The sequence below is a fragment of the Mesoplodon bidens genome (genome assembly GCF_964165515.1).
Source record: "Mesoplodon bidens genome assembly, chromosome: 17".
Lineage (NCBI taxonomy): Eukaryota > Metazoa > Chordata > Mammalia > Artiodactyla > Ziphiidae > Mesoplodon > Mesoplodon bidens.
Window position 1 is genome coordinate 72,915,446 of NC_138174.1, and position 19,147 is coordinate 72,934,592.

Here is a 19,147-nt window from a genome sequence, read left to right on the forward strand (position 1 = left end):
AGCACATTTTAAAAGCCAATGTCTGGGGCTTCCCTGGTGGCGCAGTGGTTGAGAGTCCGCCTGCCGATGCAGGGGACACGGGTTCGTGCCCCGGTCCGGGAAGATCCCACATGTCATGGAGCAGCTGGGTCTGTGAGCCATGGCTGCTGACCCTGCACGTCCGGAGCCTGTGCTCTGCAATGGGAGAGGCCACAACAGTGAGAGGCCCGTGTACCACCAAAAAAAAAAAAAAAAAGAAATAAAGGATTTCTGTAGCTGCTAGCATACCACATAAAGTTGTAGTGAAACCTGCATTTTTCACATCATTCGTAGTCTCTCAGAATTGGGTGGTATTATTACTTTGGCTCTATGTTTTTATTTACTCAAAAATTGTACTTGAGTGAATTTAGAATAAGAATTTTAAAATAACATATGAGTTTATATAGTTGTCCCTATTTTTAATATATCACACATCATCAACAAAAATGGAAATATTGTTTCAGTGCAAACATTAAGGTACTTATTATGATATGGAAATTAAAGTCACATGGGGGAAAGGAAGAAAAGGTAAAGAGAAAAAGTAAAAGAACAGTCAAGTCGTCCCCACTGCCCCCACCCCTGCCTGCCACATGCTTGCTGGATTGGACCCGGGCCACGGCAGTGAAAGCTCCAAATCCTAACAACTAGACTGCCAGGGAACTCCCCAGTTCAGAGTTTTTCTAATGTCCATATAGAATTTTAACTTTCGCTTTGATTTTACCATCTTATCATGCCATCTATTTTGCAGTGAAATGGCCAATGGGAAATGGACATAAGTTGAAATTTGCTTTTCAAAGCCAGTGGCTTCCTCGTTAGCCAGCACTCAGACAACTGGAATCTTGCAGCAGCCAGTGTTGCAGTGAGCTGGGGGTTTAAGGAGAGACAGTCTCCGTTTCTATATCTGTAGGTCAACAGCCTATATCCACAGATCAAGGTCCAGAGTCTGACTTCCAACTAAAGTTTTAAGGGTGAAAGTGTTTGAAGCTGTTATAGTTGGAAATATGGAGTGGGTAAGACACATGCCAAGACACCCACATATCTATTAGGTGGGTGAGAGGTGGATGGGAGGGGAAGAGAGAGAAGAATTAGTGAAATAAGAAGGTTAATGAATAGACCTGCTTAATCCATTAATTTACTGAGAGTTAATTTACTTAGACTTAATCAATAACTTCTCAGGCTTCCTAGTTTTTTCACTGTGATTTCATTGTGTGGAAATTGTAGTACTAATTTAAGACAAAAGAGATATCAACTCAGCATAGACATATATTCATACAGAATAAATGTAAATTTACTGCAGTGTTTTTGCTTAAGGAACCAGAGGCACCCTCTTGTTCTCTCTCTATTTACCTATCTCACTATAAAAATATGCCAGAGATATATAACCCTTTCTCCCTATATACACACATGGATGCATATATAGTCAAATACCCATCTGCAGTTATAGTGAAAATAAGATGCAGTTTTCATTTCTTTGCAGATTGTATGCTTCCAGTTGCAATAACGCTGTAAATTTGGCTGTTACCAAGAAAGAATTAAAACAATGCCTGAGACTGATCAATATTTTAATGTTGTCCAGATACCAAATGTCATCTGCCAATTCAGGTATTTGGCATACGGGTCTGACACCCAACTACATCTTTCATTTATTATTTTTTTCCTGGTAAAAATGAGGCTCTTATTCATTCATTCAAAAATCCATTTTTGTTTTCCTTCCCTCCTCCCTCCCTCCTTTCCTTCCTTCCTTCCTGTCTGCTTTTTTCCTTGCTGTGCTCCTGCCTTCTTTTATTTTAATGACTATAGGTCCTAGTAATTAACAGTATCAATTCATTGGTGAAGAACTAAATTTTTTTTTTTTTTTATCATGGTGTCATTTAAAAGAACAACTTCTGCTTACTATTTGTGGGTGAGGGGAACAATACTATCTTTTTAATGAAGGAGAAGTCAATATAATGTACCACCAAACATCAATGCAATAAGGAGTAATATATAATTCCACTTATGTTAGCTGACATTTGGTTTTGCAGTATCAACATATTCTTCAAACTGGGATTTCTCTATTGCAGAAAAAAAAGACAATCATAAATATGGAGAATTCTGTTTCATACATTTGTGAAGAATATAGTTTTCTTGATTTTCAACTTGTTTCCAGAAATAATTGTTTTAATATCATAATTCATTAGCTAGTATGCAGTGGATATCCACCACGAGGAAAACAGAACAAGATGATGATTACAAAGGCGCAATGTCTGAATATTTTCTGTGCAGAACATCAAGCATGTTATCAAGTAGGAAAACTACTGCAAATGATCCATGGATGTAGTGAGATTTGGATCACCAACTGGTTGCATCACAAATCATCGATGGTTGTTTCTTGACTTTGTAAAGGAGTCATTGCCTATTTGGATTCTTTAGCCAATCGCAGGAATAGCTGCTTTAGTTCACTGTGTCAGTGGAAATGTCATAAGCAAATGGTTACCCATTTACAATCATAAATACTAGGCACGGAGGCCCTTCTCACATCAGAGTAAATGTGGCAAGAAAAAAATCTGACCAGAATTACAGTGGATTCCACCTCTGGCTGACCTGCCATTCCCCTTCCCACCCCACCACCTCTTCCTCACCTAAGCGAGAATTTCGTATTCACAATACTGCATGGGTTTTCCCAGCTCTTGAACTTGCCTTTTGGAGGGCTTACCCCCCATGTAAAGTAGTGGTGGTTTGGGTTTCCCTCTTTTGGCCGCCATTCTCCCCAAACTAAAGCTAAAACATGGGCAGGTGGAACCATCCAGTCCCCTTATTCTGGAAAAGAATCTTAATCAGTTGCAAAAAATATTAATAGAAAATGAAATCCCATTGTTTATTTTGGTTTTTTTTGAAACTCCATTGTTAAGGGATGCTATTTGTCGTCACTTTGCCCTGTGTCTAGAAATAGTAACTTCTTGTCATCCCAGTAAGAGCGGGTGGAACTTGCATCTTCTGTTGTGTTATTTTCCTGAAAGAATGGACTTGCTTCTGGCATGAACAGAAGCACAAGGAACACTGAAGAAACAGAGAGTGGGATGGGGTTTGTCGGGCAGAGGTAGACGAAGGTCACGACAAACTTTGTTGTGGTCGTATACCTTAAGGTCATTAAGAGGTCAGTGGAAAAAGAGCTCATCTGATACGTTCTTCCCCATGAGTCATCACTCACCCCTCCCCCTCCAGTCATTACTCCCTAACCCTTCTCATCCCACCCCCAACTCCACTGAAATCTAGAATCCTCCACTAATTAGGCTTTACCAAAACTCACTGCTATAAGTCTCGCAAAATTCAATGCAGTTAATATGTGCCAGAGCCACTGTCCACCCACTGTCCCCAGAAATAGTACCATTATTTTCATAAATTACAAATGCTGTGCCTGTGTGGGTGCACGTGTGAATGTGTGTTTGCATTTGAATAAAAAACAAATTTCAAAAAAGGAACAAAAACTGGAGAATTTTGCATTTTTGGTGGTTTTTTTTTTTTGTATTTGTGCAGACCATTTTAGGATTTTCAGTCTCAACAAAACACTATTAAAACAAAGAATCTAGTAAAATATTTGTGCATGTACTGCTAAACAATTCTAGCAATTTTATTAAGCAATACCTTTATTATTTTGAATATTCTTAACAGACTGGAACAAAACAGTTTTTTTTTTTTATTCAAAACAAAATATGCATACTGTAACGCGTGTCGCAGAGTTAGGTATGATGCAGAGATTAAAGTTTTGTTTCAACAAAAACAAATGCCTGGGGGAATTTCATAGCTAGAAAGTTAGGAACTAAATTTTGTTCGCTAAGAGGACCTTTTCCATGGTTTTCCTTCATCTGCCAGCTATACAGCAATCATCCCTGAAATGCAGTTCCCGAGTGTAGGTAGAGAATAGTAAAGAATGTGAAGTGGTTCTTTTAAAATTATTTGTTTTGTTTGTTTGTTTTAAAAACAGCCCTTATTAACTCTCCCTTCCACTGATTCTACTGTAAACTCATAAAAGCCTTTTTTTTTTTTTTTTTTTTTTTTTTTTAGAAAGCAAATTCATAGACACTCAGCAGGTAAAATGTTCCCACAAAAAGAAAAAATACAAACAGAGCAATCCGATTTCTCCTCTTGCCTTCAACTATCTAGAGCATGTGAGAGTGGTAACGTTTCTGTACTTGAATGAAAATGGCTAACCTAGTTTTTGAAAAGTTCTTTTTGATAATGCAGAATTGCATACACTTTATACCTGGAGTAATTAAAAACTGTATGTGGGGGAAATACTGGGGTGAAATGGTCTAGATTCTGTATGCTGCAGGTGTCTGAGCACATCTGCTAGCCCTCCACAATGGTAAAGGAGGAAAAATAAGTCCAGATTTGAGTCCTCAGAATCCTGTTCCTGTAACAATGGCCAAAAGGTGCTCGTGTAGTCCTGCAACAGAACTGAAATCCCAGGGAAAGCCCAGCCACCTGCGGCTTCAGGGGAGGACTCCCTACCTCCTTACACCCCCATTCTGGGCGGCTGCTTCCAGCCACCTGACCAGCGAGGAAGGCCTGGGCCCTTGGAAGGGGGAGCTGGACCAACCGAGTTCATGGGAGTTTTCTATGCTTTTGTTTTATTTTCAACGTAAAGATGTGCTAACTGTGGGACCCCACCTGTTATGGAGAGCACTTGTTTGTTCAGCTAGAAAGGGCCCCCCTGGTTCTGCTCCGTTGCGGGTTTGCGCAGCAGCGGCTCAGAGGCCCAGCGGAGCGTGCACTGCGCCCACTCACGGCAGCTGTGACAAAAACAGAAGCAAGCGGATGTCATCTGCTGTGGGTGGGGAAGGCCCGGGGCGGGCAGGCCGGGAGGGGCGTGGGTTCCAGAGGCAGGAGGGAGAGTCAGGGAGTTTTTTTATTTTTATTTTTTTGTTGTTTTCTTTTTTTTGTCTTTTTTATTTTTTTATGATTTTTTTTTTTGTGTGTTGTTGTTGTTTGCTATACCGTGAGGTCATAGCCATCATTCCGCTAATAGAAACTGACAGGACATGAGACAGAACTATCTGAGGAACACACACAATGACTAGAAATATATATAGAGAGAGAGACAGTGAAAAGACTTAGTTTACCTCTGAGAAACCATCCCCCCCAAATAAATCCTGTATTAACAAGTGCAAAAACAAAACAAACAGATAAACCCAAATCAAAAGGAAAGCAAAGAAAACCTCCAAACATTAAAACACAGTGTATAAAATGGTGTGAGAAATTGAAGTCACTTTCCAGCCTTTTAGTCCATAAAAAGCTGCGTGTGTGTGTCCTTGTTTGGATTCAGGTCCCTCTGTTCCAGTTTGGCCCTCCAGGCCCTGCACGAAGTGATGCGCGGGTCAGAGCACCCAGGCCATGATGCCAGTGGCCAGGGCGGCAGGCATGCTCCAGGGTCCAGCGTCCCTACTCCTTGCTGGCCGAGCGCTCGTCAAGTGCGTGGATGCCCCCGAAACCCAGGGCTGTGGCGTTCTGTGCCGCCGAGGCCGTGAGAACTGTGTGAAGGAGCATCAGCACAAGGACACACAGTCTGAGTCTGCTGGGGCCCAGCCTGGGTGCTGCTGAAGCAGGGAGCGATGTCCTGGGACAGGAGCCGCCTCTGTCCACCGTCCCCTTGTAGGGGGTGTTGGATTTTGCCTCTCTCCTGACGTCACAGCATTCTGGTTCATCATTGGTTAGAAAGGTTTCGTAGAGCCCTGGGGGGTGAAGAAAGGGCAAGGTTAACAGGCAAGAGGAAGATGGGTAGGAAGGCGCTCAGGGCAGACGGCAGCGTGTACTTTAACATCTGATCCACAACATCTTACAGCAATGGAACATTTTGTAAAGGAGAGTCAAGTCCATACAATCTGGGTCAATGGTCAACCGTGCTCTCAAACCAGTACTTTGAGGTTCCTCATGCTCTTATTGTACTCTTGGTGGTCATCCATGAAAGTTCTGTGTTGTGATGAATACAGGATAAAAGATTTCATTAGGTCAAAACCAGAACCTGAGGTTCTGGATCAACTTGGTGACCAGGAACATTCAACCACCATTTTCTCTTTAACAGGAATGTGATTAATTAATGCAATGCGTAAAGTGACACTCACTAGTTATGAGTTAGCATATTTAGCATATTTTATTTATGAAACCACCAACAAATCATAATACCAGAGCTACAGGAACCATGTTACTAATCACGTCCCCTCAGGAACCTCACCAAGGCTCACATCTCCCTTTCTTGATGAATGGGCTTAACATCTACACACCCAAAGCGTGACCATTTCCTTTTGTAAATACTTCTCTTATTCTTCCATTTGCTATTCTATTGATGACTGCCTATATTGAAGCCTGTATTGTCTTTTGCCTGGACCACTGGGGGAGGAGTCTCTGTCTCATCCTTCTCCCTTTCCCATCCTCCAACATTGCTTATTAGTGATTGTGGGTCTAGCTCACTCTCTCTTTCTCTCTTATTCTCTCTTCCTTTTTTCTCTTCCCTCACCACAGAATCTCTCCTCTTTCTGCCTTCTCTTTTCCCTTCTTCCTCTAAAAACACACATTGTTCTTATTTTTATTTTTATTTTTATTTTTTTTTTCTTTTTGCGGTATGTGGGCCTCTCACTGTTGTGGCCTCTCCCGTTGCGGAGCACAGGCTCCGGATGCGCAGGCTCAGCGGCCATGGCTCACGGGCCCAGCCGCTCCGCGGCATATGGGATCCTCCCAGACCGGGGCACAAACCCGTATCCCCTGCATCGGCAGGCGGACTCTCAACCACTGCGCCACCAGGGAGGCCCTGTTCTTATTTTTAAATTGATAAGTGGAGACTTTCAAAGTGATGAAAAAGAATAAAACAACTGGCTATCTAAATCTTCCAATCTCATTTCTTGATAGATTATAAAATTTTTACGTGGTCGCTTAAGCCATTTTGTATCCTTTTTTTTTTTTTTAACTTGACTGAAACATTTTTTCATGAGATTTAGCATGAAGTTTCTACACAAATTTTATTCTGTTACTCTCAAGCTTGAAAAGCTTAAAAATGACGATAGAGTAATTGTTAGGATTCAATACGATGTCACATGTAAAGTGCTTGGCTCAGTGCCTGGCACAGAGAAATAACTTGAAAAATTTGACTACTGTGAATTATAATCACTATTAATAGTGCCTCATTGACTCGACCTTACTCATGAAATCTGGTCTCCTTTCCTCTCTCTCCAGACTCACTGCTCAGTGCTCCAGACATCCTCAACTCTTGGCTGATCTCAGAACACGTGACACTTCCACCCACATATGTACCACGGCTCAAGCTTCCTTTCTGGAATTTTCTCCATCAATTCATAGAAGTAACTCTCATTTCTCCTTCAGGTTCAGCTCACATGGAATTCCCTTTGCGACGCCTATATTCATAGTCCTGGGCACCTAGTGCATTTTGTGTAACTCTTCAATAGAGCAATTATTATTTTTTCCTTTAATCACAATTGCTCATTTTCATGTCAATTTCCTTACTTATGTGTCACCATAAGAGCAAGAACTATATAGTATCAGCCTCATGTTCCCAATATGTTGCAGAATGCCTGAATAAAATAGGTACTTAATGAGATTTGTTACATGAATAAGCTCAATATATATTTATTCAATAAAGAATCTATTAAATAATATACACTGCAATCTTCAGTTTCTTTAAAAAAATGACCAAGATATCCTTATAATGATGCTTACAATATTCATTTCTTCTTAGGCATTCAAAGGTAAACTTCACCTTCGCCTAGGTAGAATATGGAAAAAAAACTGAATTAATGAGGTCTGCAGCTCTGACATTTTTATTGTATGTATTTTATTCTTTTTTCAAATAAGATACCTCACTGGTAGACTAATCATTTATTGAAGTATACGTCTTCCAAAATTATATTCTACAAAGAAGACAGTTTATAGTTAAGATTATAACAATAGAAATCTAAAGGTCATTTAGGTCAACATTTTAGAATGGTAACAGTCAGAATATCTTTAACAATGTCATCCAGATAAGAAGCTCTTCCAAAGTTGCTCAGAAGCCAGGTCAATGATTTAGACCTAAAGTCATTTCAGAAAAAATAAGGCAATTTGTTCAGGTCAATCAATGTACTCTTCTTTTGGACTAAAAAAAATTAATACTCTTTCTTTTTACATTGTCTATCTTTTTAATAAGAATTTTTATTCAGAGTTATCCATGCATATTAGTAATCAAATAATTCTACAATATATTTTATAAGAAAAAGTTCCTCCACCTCCTCCATCCCAAATTCTTCCTTCTCAGAGGCAAATATTGCACTTTTTTATTTGTTTCTGTATTGGCTCCATTTCTGGAAATAACCTGTTTTATACTTTTCGTGATTTTTCATTTTTTATCACTCTCACTTGTAGATTCCTCCCGCCCCAACCCCGCCACAGGACATGTGAGGATAAAACATTCATTCTGCACCTTCTCCAGCTCATAGGTGACCCCCTTCCTCTATGGTAGCATGTTTAATACTCGGTGTTCCTTTATTGGGATGCTGTAAAAACAATTGTCAACTCAGACGTGCAGTAAACTTTCATTTTCCATTCCATTTGATTCCACTTTGTTTTTCCTAGAACTAATACTTACTAATTCCTAGAGTTTTCTACAGTTACTAATTCAGCACCCATTACGTTGACAGCTCTTTCCTACCAGTTGTATTTTCCTGAAGAACTATCTCCTGTAGTCTTTTACCATCTGGACTGGTGGCTTTTATGCCTAATGCATAGATTTCAGCCTGAAAACTCCAGTGAACCTTCCTCTTGGGGATGCTGGCTGCCTCTTTCCCATGGATTTCCTATCTCCTGTTCCTTACACCTCTTTACTCATTTTGGTGGACTGGGTATCTAGTATTTTCATAAGGACAAACTCTTGGGAGTAAATTTCTGAGAAGCTGTATGCCTAAAAACGTTTACCTCATGTTTAATGGATTGTTTGGCTGAGTATGGAATTCTGGCTTAGAAATTCTTATAATTCAGCTTTATTTGAGTGATACTCCCATATTTAGTTGTTGAACCTCTGGGACCTGTCCTATAATATTCTTATCATCTCCCTCGTTCATCACTTCATCCCTTGCTCTGCTCTCTGGAGGATTTGGTGAGCTTTACCATAAAATAGTTTTACTGAGTTTTTCTTTTTTAAAAAAAAATCACATTTTAATTTCAAGAGCTCTTTTATATACTCTGAATTTCTTTTTTCAAGTGACTGTTCTCATTTCACAGTTGCAATACATTCTTTTATTACTCTGAGATTTTTACAGCACTTTTATTTGTCATGTTTTATTTCCTCCCTGCAGGCATTCTTTTTTCTCCAGATCGTTTTTTTCTTCTTTGTTTGTCTCGTACTTTTTACGTGGGAAGCCCTCCTCACGTCTGTCACCCAGTCCAACAACGCTCTCCAACCATCTCCAAACAATAGTTCCCCTCCCACCAAGAAATATGCCAGCACTTTCCTCTGGAGAGGGAGGCATGGGTTATGGAGATCTGACAGGCTCATATACAGACTTCCACCTGGTCTCCCGTATGTTGTCCCCTCCTCCGAAGCATTTCATGCTGTTAATTCCTGTGTCTGGAGAGAGTCTTGGATGAAAATCTGGTTGACTCTTTGCTTCCTCTCTGCTGCTTCAGCATTCACTTTTCTAGGTGTCAGCAAATCCTTTCACATGCACCAATTTTCTTTCTAGTTTCTAACAGGATTTGGTTGTTGTCTCCTTATCCATTCTTCTCTCCTTTTGGATTTATGCCTCATAACGATGTCTTTTCTCTTGGGTCTGCCTAGGAAACTTTACTGCACTTTTCTCTACATTGGTCTGCTTTGTCCTGATCTCTGACTCACTCCTTCAGCCAGGAATGCTGCCTGTGGCTGGATTCTGCCTCAGTGTCTCCCCAGAAACTGAAGACACAGGGCATCTGCGAAGGGCCAAGCCAGCCTTGGATTTTTTTCCCTCTGTGGAATCCTTGTTCCCTAACTCCCTCGCAGGTACAGTTCTGAGTTCTCTCTAGTAAACCGTCTGGATACAGATGCTTCCTGGGAAAGCCTACCTATAGCAGCCAACCCTTCCTCATCCTTCAAAGAAACTATAAGAACATATTACTTAATTAAAAATGTTCTCAAATAATCTCATTGCACAAACATATAAGAGATCAGGATTAGGAAAGGAAAAGAGCAATTTTTTCAGTTAATGAAATGTTCTTCTACAGTTTGCTACAAAATGTTCTATCTGCAATCTCTAATGAATCATTACCTATTTGACATTGAAAATAATAGTAGTAGCAATTATTCTATCTTATAGTACCAACCTCATGAATTATTTCTGAGTATTAAATAATGCACATAAACTGTCTAGAACAGTGCCTGGCAGGTAGTAAAATGTCACGTAATATTAATTATTCCTCTTATACGTTGGGATAAATAGTAGAGTCAGAAGTTATTATTAGGAAGGGCTTTAAAGAACATCTAATTCAAATTCTTTTTCTGTTTTCAATTAGTCTAAGCCACTCACAGAAAAGCCTTATTTTTTACAGCTCAAAACAATTATTCTAGTATAGTCAGTATAAATAACATCTAAGTGCAGGAAAGACATTCTAAGGAAATCCTTAAAATAAACACATATTATTTCAATATAACCCTTCATTATCTCAGTAATTTACATTTTGCCATCTTTAAATCCAGGAATATGAGACTAATTTTTCAAATATTTGAATTAGTAATATGCTTTATAATATCTTTCCAAATGCAAAAGTTTAGAAAACAGTGAAGCAAAAAGAAGGGGGAAAATTACCCCAAACCTAATTTCATTAAGATGAAAAAAGAAACAAGAAGAAACTGTTGGAATTTGTTTCCTCAACTTTTTACTAACATGGACACACATATACCGTCAGACCTCATTTTATTGCACTTCAGTTTATTGAGCTTCACAGATATTGTGTTTTTTACAAATTGAAAGTTTGTGGTGACTATCCAGCAAGTCTAAGGTGCCACTTTCTTCTATTTTTCATTTGCTCACTTTGTGTCTCTGTGCCACATACTGGTAATTCTTGCAGTATTTCAAACGTTTTCACTTTATTATATTTGTTATGATGATCTGTGATTGGTGATCTTTGATGTTACTACCAAAATTGTTTTGGGGGTGCCACAAACTGCATCCACATAAGATGGCAAACTTGATCAATAAATGTGGTGTGTTTGCTCCACCGACTGGCCATTCCCCATCTCCCCCCTCTCCCTCAGGCCTCCCTATTCCCTGAGACAAAACAATATTGAAATAAGGCCAATGAATAACCCTACAATGGCCTCTAAGTGTTCAAGTGAAAGGAAGGGTCACATGTCTCTCACTTTATATCAAAAGCTAGAAATGATTATGCTTAGTGAGGAGGGCATGTTGAAAACTGAGATAGGCTGAAACCTAGACCTTTTGTGCAAAACAGTCAGATTGTGAATGCAAAGGAAAACTTCTCGAAGGAAGTTAAATGTCTACTCCAGTGAACACAGGAATAATGAGAAAGTGAAACACCCTTAGTGCTGATATGGAGAAAGTTTGAGTGGTCTGGATAGAAGATCAAACCAGCCACAACATTAGGCAAAGCTTAATCCAGAGAAAGGCCCCATCTCTCTTCAATTCTGTGAAGGCTGAGAGAGGGGAGGAAGCTGTAGAAGAAAGCTTGGAAGCTACCAGAGGTTGGTTGATGCGGTTTAAGGAAAGAAGCCATCACCATAACATAGAAGTGCAAGGTGAAGCAGCAAGTACTGCTGTAGAAGCTGCAACAAGTTATCCAGAAGATCTAGCTAAGAGAATTAATGAAGGTAGTTACACTAAACAAGAGATTTTCAATGTAGATAAAACAGCCTTATACTGGAGGAAGATGCCATTTAGACTTTCATGGCTAGGCAGAAGTCAATGCCTTTAAGCGTCAAAGGACAGGCTGACTCTCTTATTAGGCACTAAAGTAGCTGGTGACTTTGAATTGAAGTCAGTGCTCATTTACCATTTCTAAAATCCTTAAGAATTATGCTAAGTCTACTTTGCTCATGCTATTAGTGGAACAACAAAGCCTGGGTGACGGTGCATCTGTTTACTGAATATTTTAAGCCCACTATTGCAACCTACTGCTCAGAAAAAGATTCCTTTCAAAATGTTACTGCTCATTGACAATGCACCTAGTCACCCAAGAGCTCTGATGGAAATGGACAATGAGATTAATGCTCTTTCCATGTCTGCTAACATGACATCCATTCTGTAGCCCATGGATCAAGGAGTAATTTTTACTTTCAAGTTATTACTTTTAAGTAATAACTTAAAAAATTCATTTTGTAAGGCTGTAGATGCCATAGGTAGTGATTCCTCTGAGGGATCTGGGCAAAGTCAATTGAAAACCTTCTGGAAAGGATTCATCACTAGAGACACTATTAAGAACATTCCTGATTCATGGGAAGAAGTCAAAGTATCAACATTAACAGGAGTTTGGAAGAAGTTGGTTCCAACTCTCATGGATGACTTTCAGGGGTTCAAGACTTCAGTGCAGGATGTAACTACAAAGGTGGTAGAAATAGCAAGAGAACTGGAATTAGAAGTGGAGCCTGAAGATATGACTGAATTGCAGCCATCTCATGATCAAACTTGAAAGATAAGGAGTTGCTTCCTATAGATGAGCAAAGAAAGTGATTTAACGTTATCTCCATTCATTTGAGCATCTTTGATATATCATGGTCCATTATTTTAATTTTTCTTGACCTTTTTATATTTTTCTTTGCACTGTGTCCTACATCTAAGAGTTTCACAATGATTGGAAAGGGGAGTTCCATCCAGTTACCCTTACCGTCAGATCTGTAGTGCTTGGTCTTGCCTTCATCCTCATATAATAACATTTTCAAACATTTAAAAATGTTTCTTTACCACTCCCTTTGTTGTCTACCATTTGCTGTGTGAACTTAAGTGCGTATCTTTTCATAATTTGTTAAATATGTGCAGTTATTCATTCTCCTAGAATTACGTTTTAAAAACATCACACACACTTGGGCAAGTTTGTCTAATGATCAGGATCATTGATGAGGAAGTTATCTAAATTTTACTTCCTCCAACTCCTAATCCCTCTTCATTTGGGGGGGCTCTATAGTCAGATGTTTGAAACTTATTTATTGTCAAATTACTAACATTTTAATATCTTCCCTTCCAGTAATGATTAATAACATTTGCATATTGTTTTATATGTACCTTATTCACAGATTATTTGGTTGCAATTAATAGAAACTCACGGGAGCTAATTTAGGCAACAAAACGAAACAAAACCTAGAGCAGCTAATGGGAGGAATACGTGAAAAATTCAAGCCTATTCTATGAGATACAAGACTGAGAGCTCACAAGGGAACATGAAGAACTAAATTAAGAAATAGCATGGTCATCAGAAGTAGGGGTGCCCCCTATAGCACCAGAATGATCTCTGTTTCCTGCGGCACATCTCCCTCATTTATCTATGGGCTTTTTCATGGAGATAGGACTTCATTGTTTTGTTCTCTTAATTCAATGTCATATGGGACTGACTGGAATTGCTGGGTTCCAGTGACATGCTCCTGGGGATGCAGATCGACTTATTTGACTGGTTTATGCTGGTCTCATCAGCCACACCAGAGAGAGATTCCCACAGAACAAACATAGCTGTGCATGTAGGTTCACTCTCTGAAAGAAAAACGTGAAGTCAGTGTTTTTCTTTCTGCTCAAATCTGATATTTTCCACCTTGGAGCTTGTAGGCTATTTCCTCCATTCTCAAAAATCAAGAATGTTTGGAATTTGATCTAATTTCCTTAATTTTGCCAGAATGGGAAGAACCACTTTAATCTGCCAGTAAGAGTGTCTCTAAGCTCAGGAAAGATATTTCCCAGTCTTCATTTGGTTGTTATTTCTTTTGTTTACTGTGTATTATGTGTTTTCAATTTATCACATTCCCTCTCATCATTTTTATAGTTTTGGTCTCCACCTTGGACTTTGCCTCTGTCTTCTTCAAGCTTATCCTCCACTTTGCTTACTTCAATCTCTATATGGTTGATACTATAAGTGTATAACATATTTGCAATTGTTTTCTGTTGCCCTGCAATATATATATATGTATATATATGTATTATATATATTAATCTAAATTAATTGTTATGTTTGCCTGATTCCCAGCCAAATTTCCTTTCCATGTTTCTCCCCTTGTTTTAAAGGGTCTATATGTCCTTGAATTTTATTGAGAGCAGATGCTGTCTAAAATTACCCTTGTAGTAACTTTTCTTAAATATATGCTATCATTCTGTCTCTCAAACTCTGTCTTCGTTCTTTTATGTGAAGTATATTTTATTAGGTTCCACATTTCATTTTCTCTGTGTTAAAAGTTGAATAGATTTGCCCTCCAAATGTATCTTAAATACCTAAATCCTAGTACCTCAAAAGGTGACCTTATTTGGAAATAAGGTTTTAAGAGACTTAATCAAGTTAAGATGAGGTCATCAGCAGGGTGTGGAGGGTAGGCGTGCATAATCCACTATGGCTTTTGCTGGTTTTTGTTTTGCTTTTTCTTTGTTTTTATGTTGGAAGTGAGTACCTTCATAATTCTATACAGTGTGTTCATATGTCTATTTCTTAATCCAGTGATTTTAGATAATATCTATTCTCAACTGACAAAGTTGAGTAGATTCATGTCTGTATAGTTCTCTCCTATCCCATTAATCTCATATTTGGCCAGCCATTGCTTTTGTTCTAAACTATGGTTACATCTTCTTACATGTTTTCATTCTGTATGTTAATTTTGAAAATTGAAAGTGAAATAAAAAAATTCTTAGAGTTCATGTCATGCCATTTCATTACAGTAACATCATTCAAATAATTTAAGATATCAGGCAAAATAGATGATTACTTTATATATTTTATCAATTCATAAAAATCATAAAAATTTTAGATAGCTTTATATTTGACTCACGGTTCCCTTGCACATTTTTTTTCTGAGATTCTAGTTGTCTTTCATTCTTCATATAATCAGGAAAAATATTATATCTTCATCCTTATATCACTAAATCCATTTCATAATCATAACAATTTCAGTGTTCTAATATGAACAGGTTATTTTCGATGCACAGATATTATCTTATGATTTATTTTACTCCACCACGAATATTGAGAGCCTACATTACCCTCTTTCTTGTAACACTCTTTTGTTTTACTAGAGTAAAACTACAAGTAATGTTTCAGATGGGATATGTAGAAGGTAAACTTTCAAGAATATACACATTTAATTGAAACAGACTTAATTCTCCTATTTGAAAGACATTTTGCCTGGGTATAGGATCCAAGACTCACAATCTCTTCTTCTGATAACTTTGGAGGCATTACTCATTGCATCCTAGGGTCCAGTGCTGTGGGAGAAAACTATGACTGTATTTGTTTCCTGTTGATTTTGTAGCAAATTACTACACGTTAGTAGCTTGAAACACCACTCGATTATTTACTCACACTTCTGTAGGTCACAATCTAGGAGGGTTGGCTGGTTTCTCTGCTCAGTGTTAGCAAGGCCAAGATCGAGATGCTGGCAGGGCTGAAGTCCTTTTCAGGGTCTCTAGGGGGGAATTCACTTCTAAGCTCATTCAGGTTGCTGGCAGAGTTTGGTTCTCCATGCTTCTAGGACTGAGGTCCTTGCTTGCTGTTGGATGGGGCTGTTCTCAGACTCGAGAGGCCATCCTCATCCCTGGGCTCATCCTCCTCCATCTTCAAAGCCAACAGTGACAGTGTGGAGTCTTTCTCATTCTTCTAACCTCTCTGACCTCTCCTTAAGCCCCATCTTACCTGAATCTTACGTTGTGTCTTTATGACTGACTCTGCCTTCGCTGCTTTTCAGAGCCAGTGTGATTAGATGGGACCCACCTAGATGATCCAGGATAATCTCCATATCTCACAACCACAACCGTAATCATAGCTGCAAAGTCCGTTTTGCCATGTAACACACTCACAGGCTCTGGGCATTAGTTCATGGGCATCTTTTTTGGGGGAAGCCATTATCCAGACTCACATCCATGCCACATGCAAAAACTCTTTACCCTACCCCAAGGTCCCAAGTCTCAACCCAATACAACTCCAAGTGCAGAAATCTCCCCTAAGTCTCATCAGTCCAAAACCCTCAAATTTCATTATCTGTATCACCTAAATTAGGTATTGATGTGACTCTAAGCATAATCCATCCCAGGATAAAATTCCTCTCCATCTGTGAAACCAGAAAGTAAGTTATCTGCTCCCAACACATGATGGTGAGACAGGCATAGACTAATAGTTGCAGACATTCTGCTTCAAAAAGGGAGAAGATGGAAAGAAAAGTGGTCATCAACCTAAATCAACTTTGAAATCTACTTGCACAAACTCCATCAAGTTTCCAGGCCTGTGCATGATCCTTTGCAATTCTCAGCTCCACCTTCTGGGCTCACATCTCCGTCCTCTAACTCATCTTTCCTTTCTTATAAAAAGTTGCATCTGTGTGCAGCTGAGTAGTTTCACTAGCAAGTTTCCGCCAGTAGAATTCTGAGGGTCCAACAGCCTTCCTTCACTTCATCCTGTCTCTGTCCCTTTCTGCCCAAGCTGGCAGTGTTTTTGCTAATATAAACTTCTCCATAACTTTGTGAGACTCCTGTCTATGTCACAAGGGTTTATCCCATTAGACAAGAAGCTCCCCCACAAATCCTCCCTAGATAATCCCTCCTCTACTTTAGGCTACTGCTCAAAGGGCTGAGGGGAATCCATGAGTCCCACCCTTAATCTCTTCAAAAGCCTTTTGTATAAATTAATACTCTGACCTTCCAAACTTTGTGAGGTCTTAGAATGGTTGTACAGCCATACCCTCAGAAGTTTTGTTTGGTTTTCTCTAGAGTATGCTTTCCTGACAACAATTTGTTTTACCTTTTGCCATCTTGGTAGACTGAGATTTTCCCAAATCATCAAATCCTGGATTCTATTGTTTAATAATTCTTTTCTCAGTGTACCTCTCTCCTTACGCATTTTATTATGAGTAGCAAGAAAAAGCCAGGTCACACCTTAAACATTTGCTTGGAAATTTCAGCCATAGAGCCAACTTCATGACTTAGCGTCTCTGATTTCCAGATAACTGCAGGATGCAATTCTGCTAAGCTTTCTGATACTATTGAAGATGTTTCCAATTTCCATGAACATGCTCTTCATTCCTTTCTGAGCCCTCACTGGCAGACTTTAACGACCATATTCCTACACCCTGTTCAAGGCAATCTGGGCTTTTTCTATCATGCTCTTCAAAAGTCTTCCAACTTAAGCCAGTGCCTGGTTCCAAAGCCACTTGCACATTTCTAGGTATTTGTTACAGCAACACTCCATTTCTATGTACCGAAATCTGCATTCACTTTCTATTTATAAAAAACTGTCAGACATCACAGTGGCTTAAAATGGCACCCATATATTATCTCACAGTTGTATAGGTTAGAGCCTGGGTTGGTTTTGACTAGTGTCAAAATGAAGTAGAGACATAAGTCAAAACCAACCCAGGCTCCAACCTATAAAACTGTGAGGTAATACATGGATGCCATTTTAAGCCATGATGATGTCTGTGACAATTTTTTATCAGGCTGAAATCAAGGTGTTGGCCTTGATTATCCAAACTGGGTCAGGAGGCTTGTAGAATTCAGTTTCATGTGGCTGTGACACTGAGCTCCCTGCCTTCTTGCTGGCTGCCAACTGGAGACTCTCAGCCTCCAGAGACCACCTGCATCCCTGGCTCACGGCCTTTTTCTCCATCTTGAAATCTAACAACAGTGGGTTGAGTCCCTCCTACACCTTCCATTTCTGTGATTTCTCCTTCTGCTTTATCTTTCTGGCTGATACTTCTGTATTCCGTGATTATATTGGGTGGACCTAGATAATCCAGGATAACCTCCCTATTTTAAGATCAGCTGATTAGCCATCTTAATTCCATGTGCAAAGTCCTTTGAGCCATGTAATGTACCATATTCACAGGCATATCAAGAAAGAAGATCATAGGGGCTAAAATCTTGGCTATGACACAGATGTTAATATCCTTCTCATTTCACTGAAGTCTTGGGTTTGTTATCCTCAGTGAAACCTCTTCAGATATTTCATATATTTGTTGTTTTCTAACATTTCAAGAAGATATGTCTACACGTGGTTTCTTCATAGCTTCTTCTGCTGGTCCCTTTCAATCTGACCATGGTTTTCTTCCACTCTGGAGAAATTCCTTCTAGCGTTGCTTTGATAATCAATTCCTTTCCCCACTTCCACCTTCATACCCTTTTTGTTTTGTTTTATCCAAAAAGTTCTTATGGGGTTGTCCTGGCCCTTCCACATAATGTTTTACTCTCTTGTCACCTTCAGTTGTCTCCAAGAGGCAGAAGTCTCCTCGGGGTGAGTGAATGGAGATGAAATGGATGAATCACAGCTCCCCTCCTAACACCCCCAAAAGTCATTACTAAGAAGGCTTCCTCACATCCACCCAGGGAGCTCATTCAGTGTCTAGAAAGTCGATCCCTGGATTTTGTGGGCAGACAGCACACTGCATAGATAGGAATGGGGATGATCTGTTGGCTCAGATGTCTGCTCAGAGCCTTTAATCCATCAGAGAATTTCTGGTCTTTTTGTTCTGCTTTCTCTGTGTCCCCAAAACAACCCATGATCATCAAAGGGTCCTATTGGAAGAACAGTTTCCACATCTGCTGTGGTCTTTTTTCAGAACCTGCTCTGAAGGCTCTCACAGTTCTGGTTGCATTCTAGAGTCCTGCATTTGCCTTTTCTCTTCTGTATGTTGTTTATTTAAAATTTTTTTTAAATTATTTTTGGCTGTGTTGGGTCTTTGTTACTGTGCGGGCTTTCTCTAGTTGTGGCGAGCAGGGGCTACTCTTCCTCGCGGGGCTTCTCACTGTGGTGGCTCCTCTTTTGTGAAGCATGGGCTCTAGGCGTGCGGGCTTCAGTAGTTGTGGCACGCAGACTTCAGTAGTTGTGGCACGAGGGCTCAGTAGTTGTGGCTCGCGGGCTCTAGAGCGCAGGCTCAGTAGTTGTGGCGCACGGGCTTAGCTGCTCCATGGCTTGTGGGGTCTTCCTGGACCAGGGCTCAAAC

General features: G+C 39.6%; 1 protein-coding gene across 2 annotated transcripts in view; it reads right to left on the reverse strand.

Annotated features, from left to right (window-relative positions):
• Positions 1 to 3,636: 3,636 nt before the first annotated feature.
• NALF1 (NALCN channel auxiliary factor 1) overlaps positions 3,637 to 19,147 on the reverse strand; it is a 591,636-nt gene continuing 576,125 nt past the window's right edge. The window contains exon 3 of one of the 2 annotated variants that reach the window (XM_081214841.1): positions 3,637 to 5,729. In XM_081214841.1, coding sequence (XP_081070967.1) covers positions 5,440 to 5,729 — 290 coding nt within the window. In that variant the 3' untranslated portion in view covers positions 3,637 to 5,439. Of the gene's footprint in view, positions 5,730 to 7,724; positions 7,772 to 19,147 lie in introns of those variants that run through there. The other variant, XM_081214842.1, reaches the window with a different exon arrangement.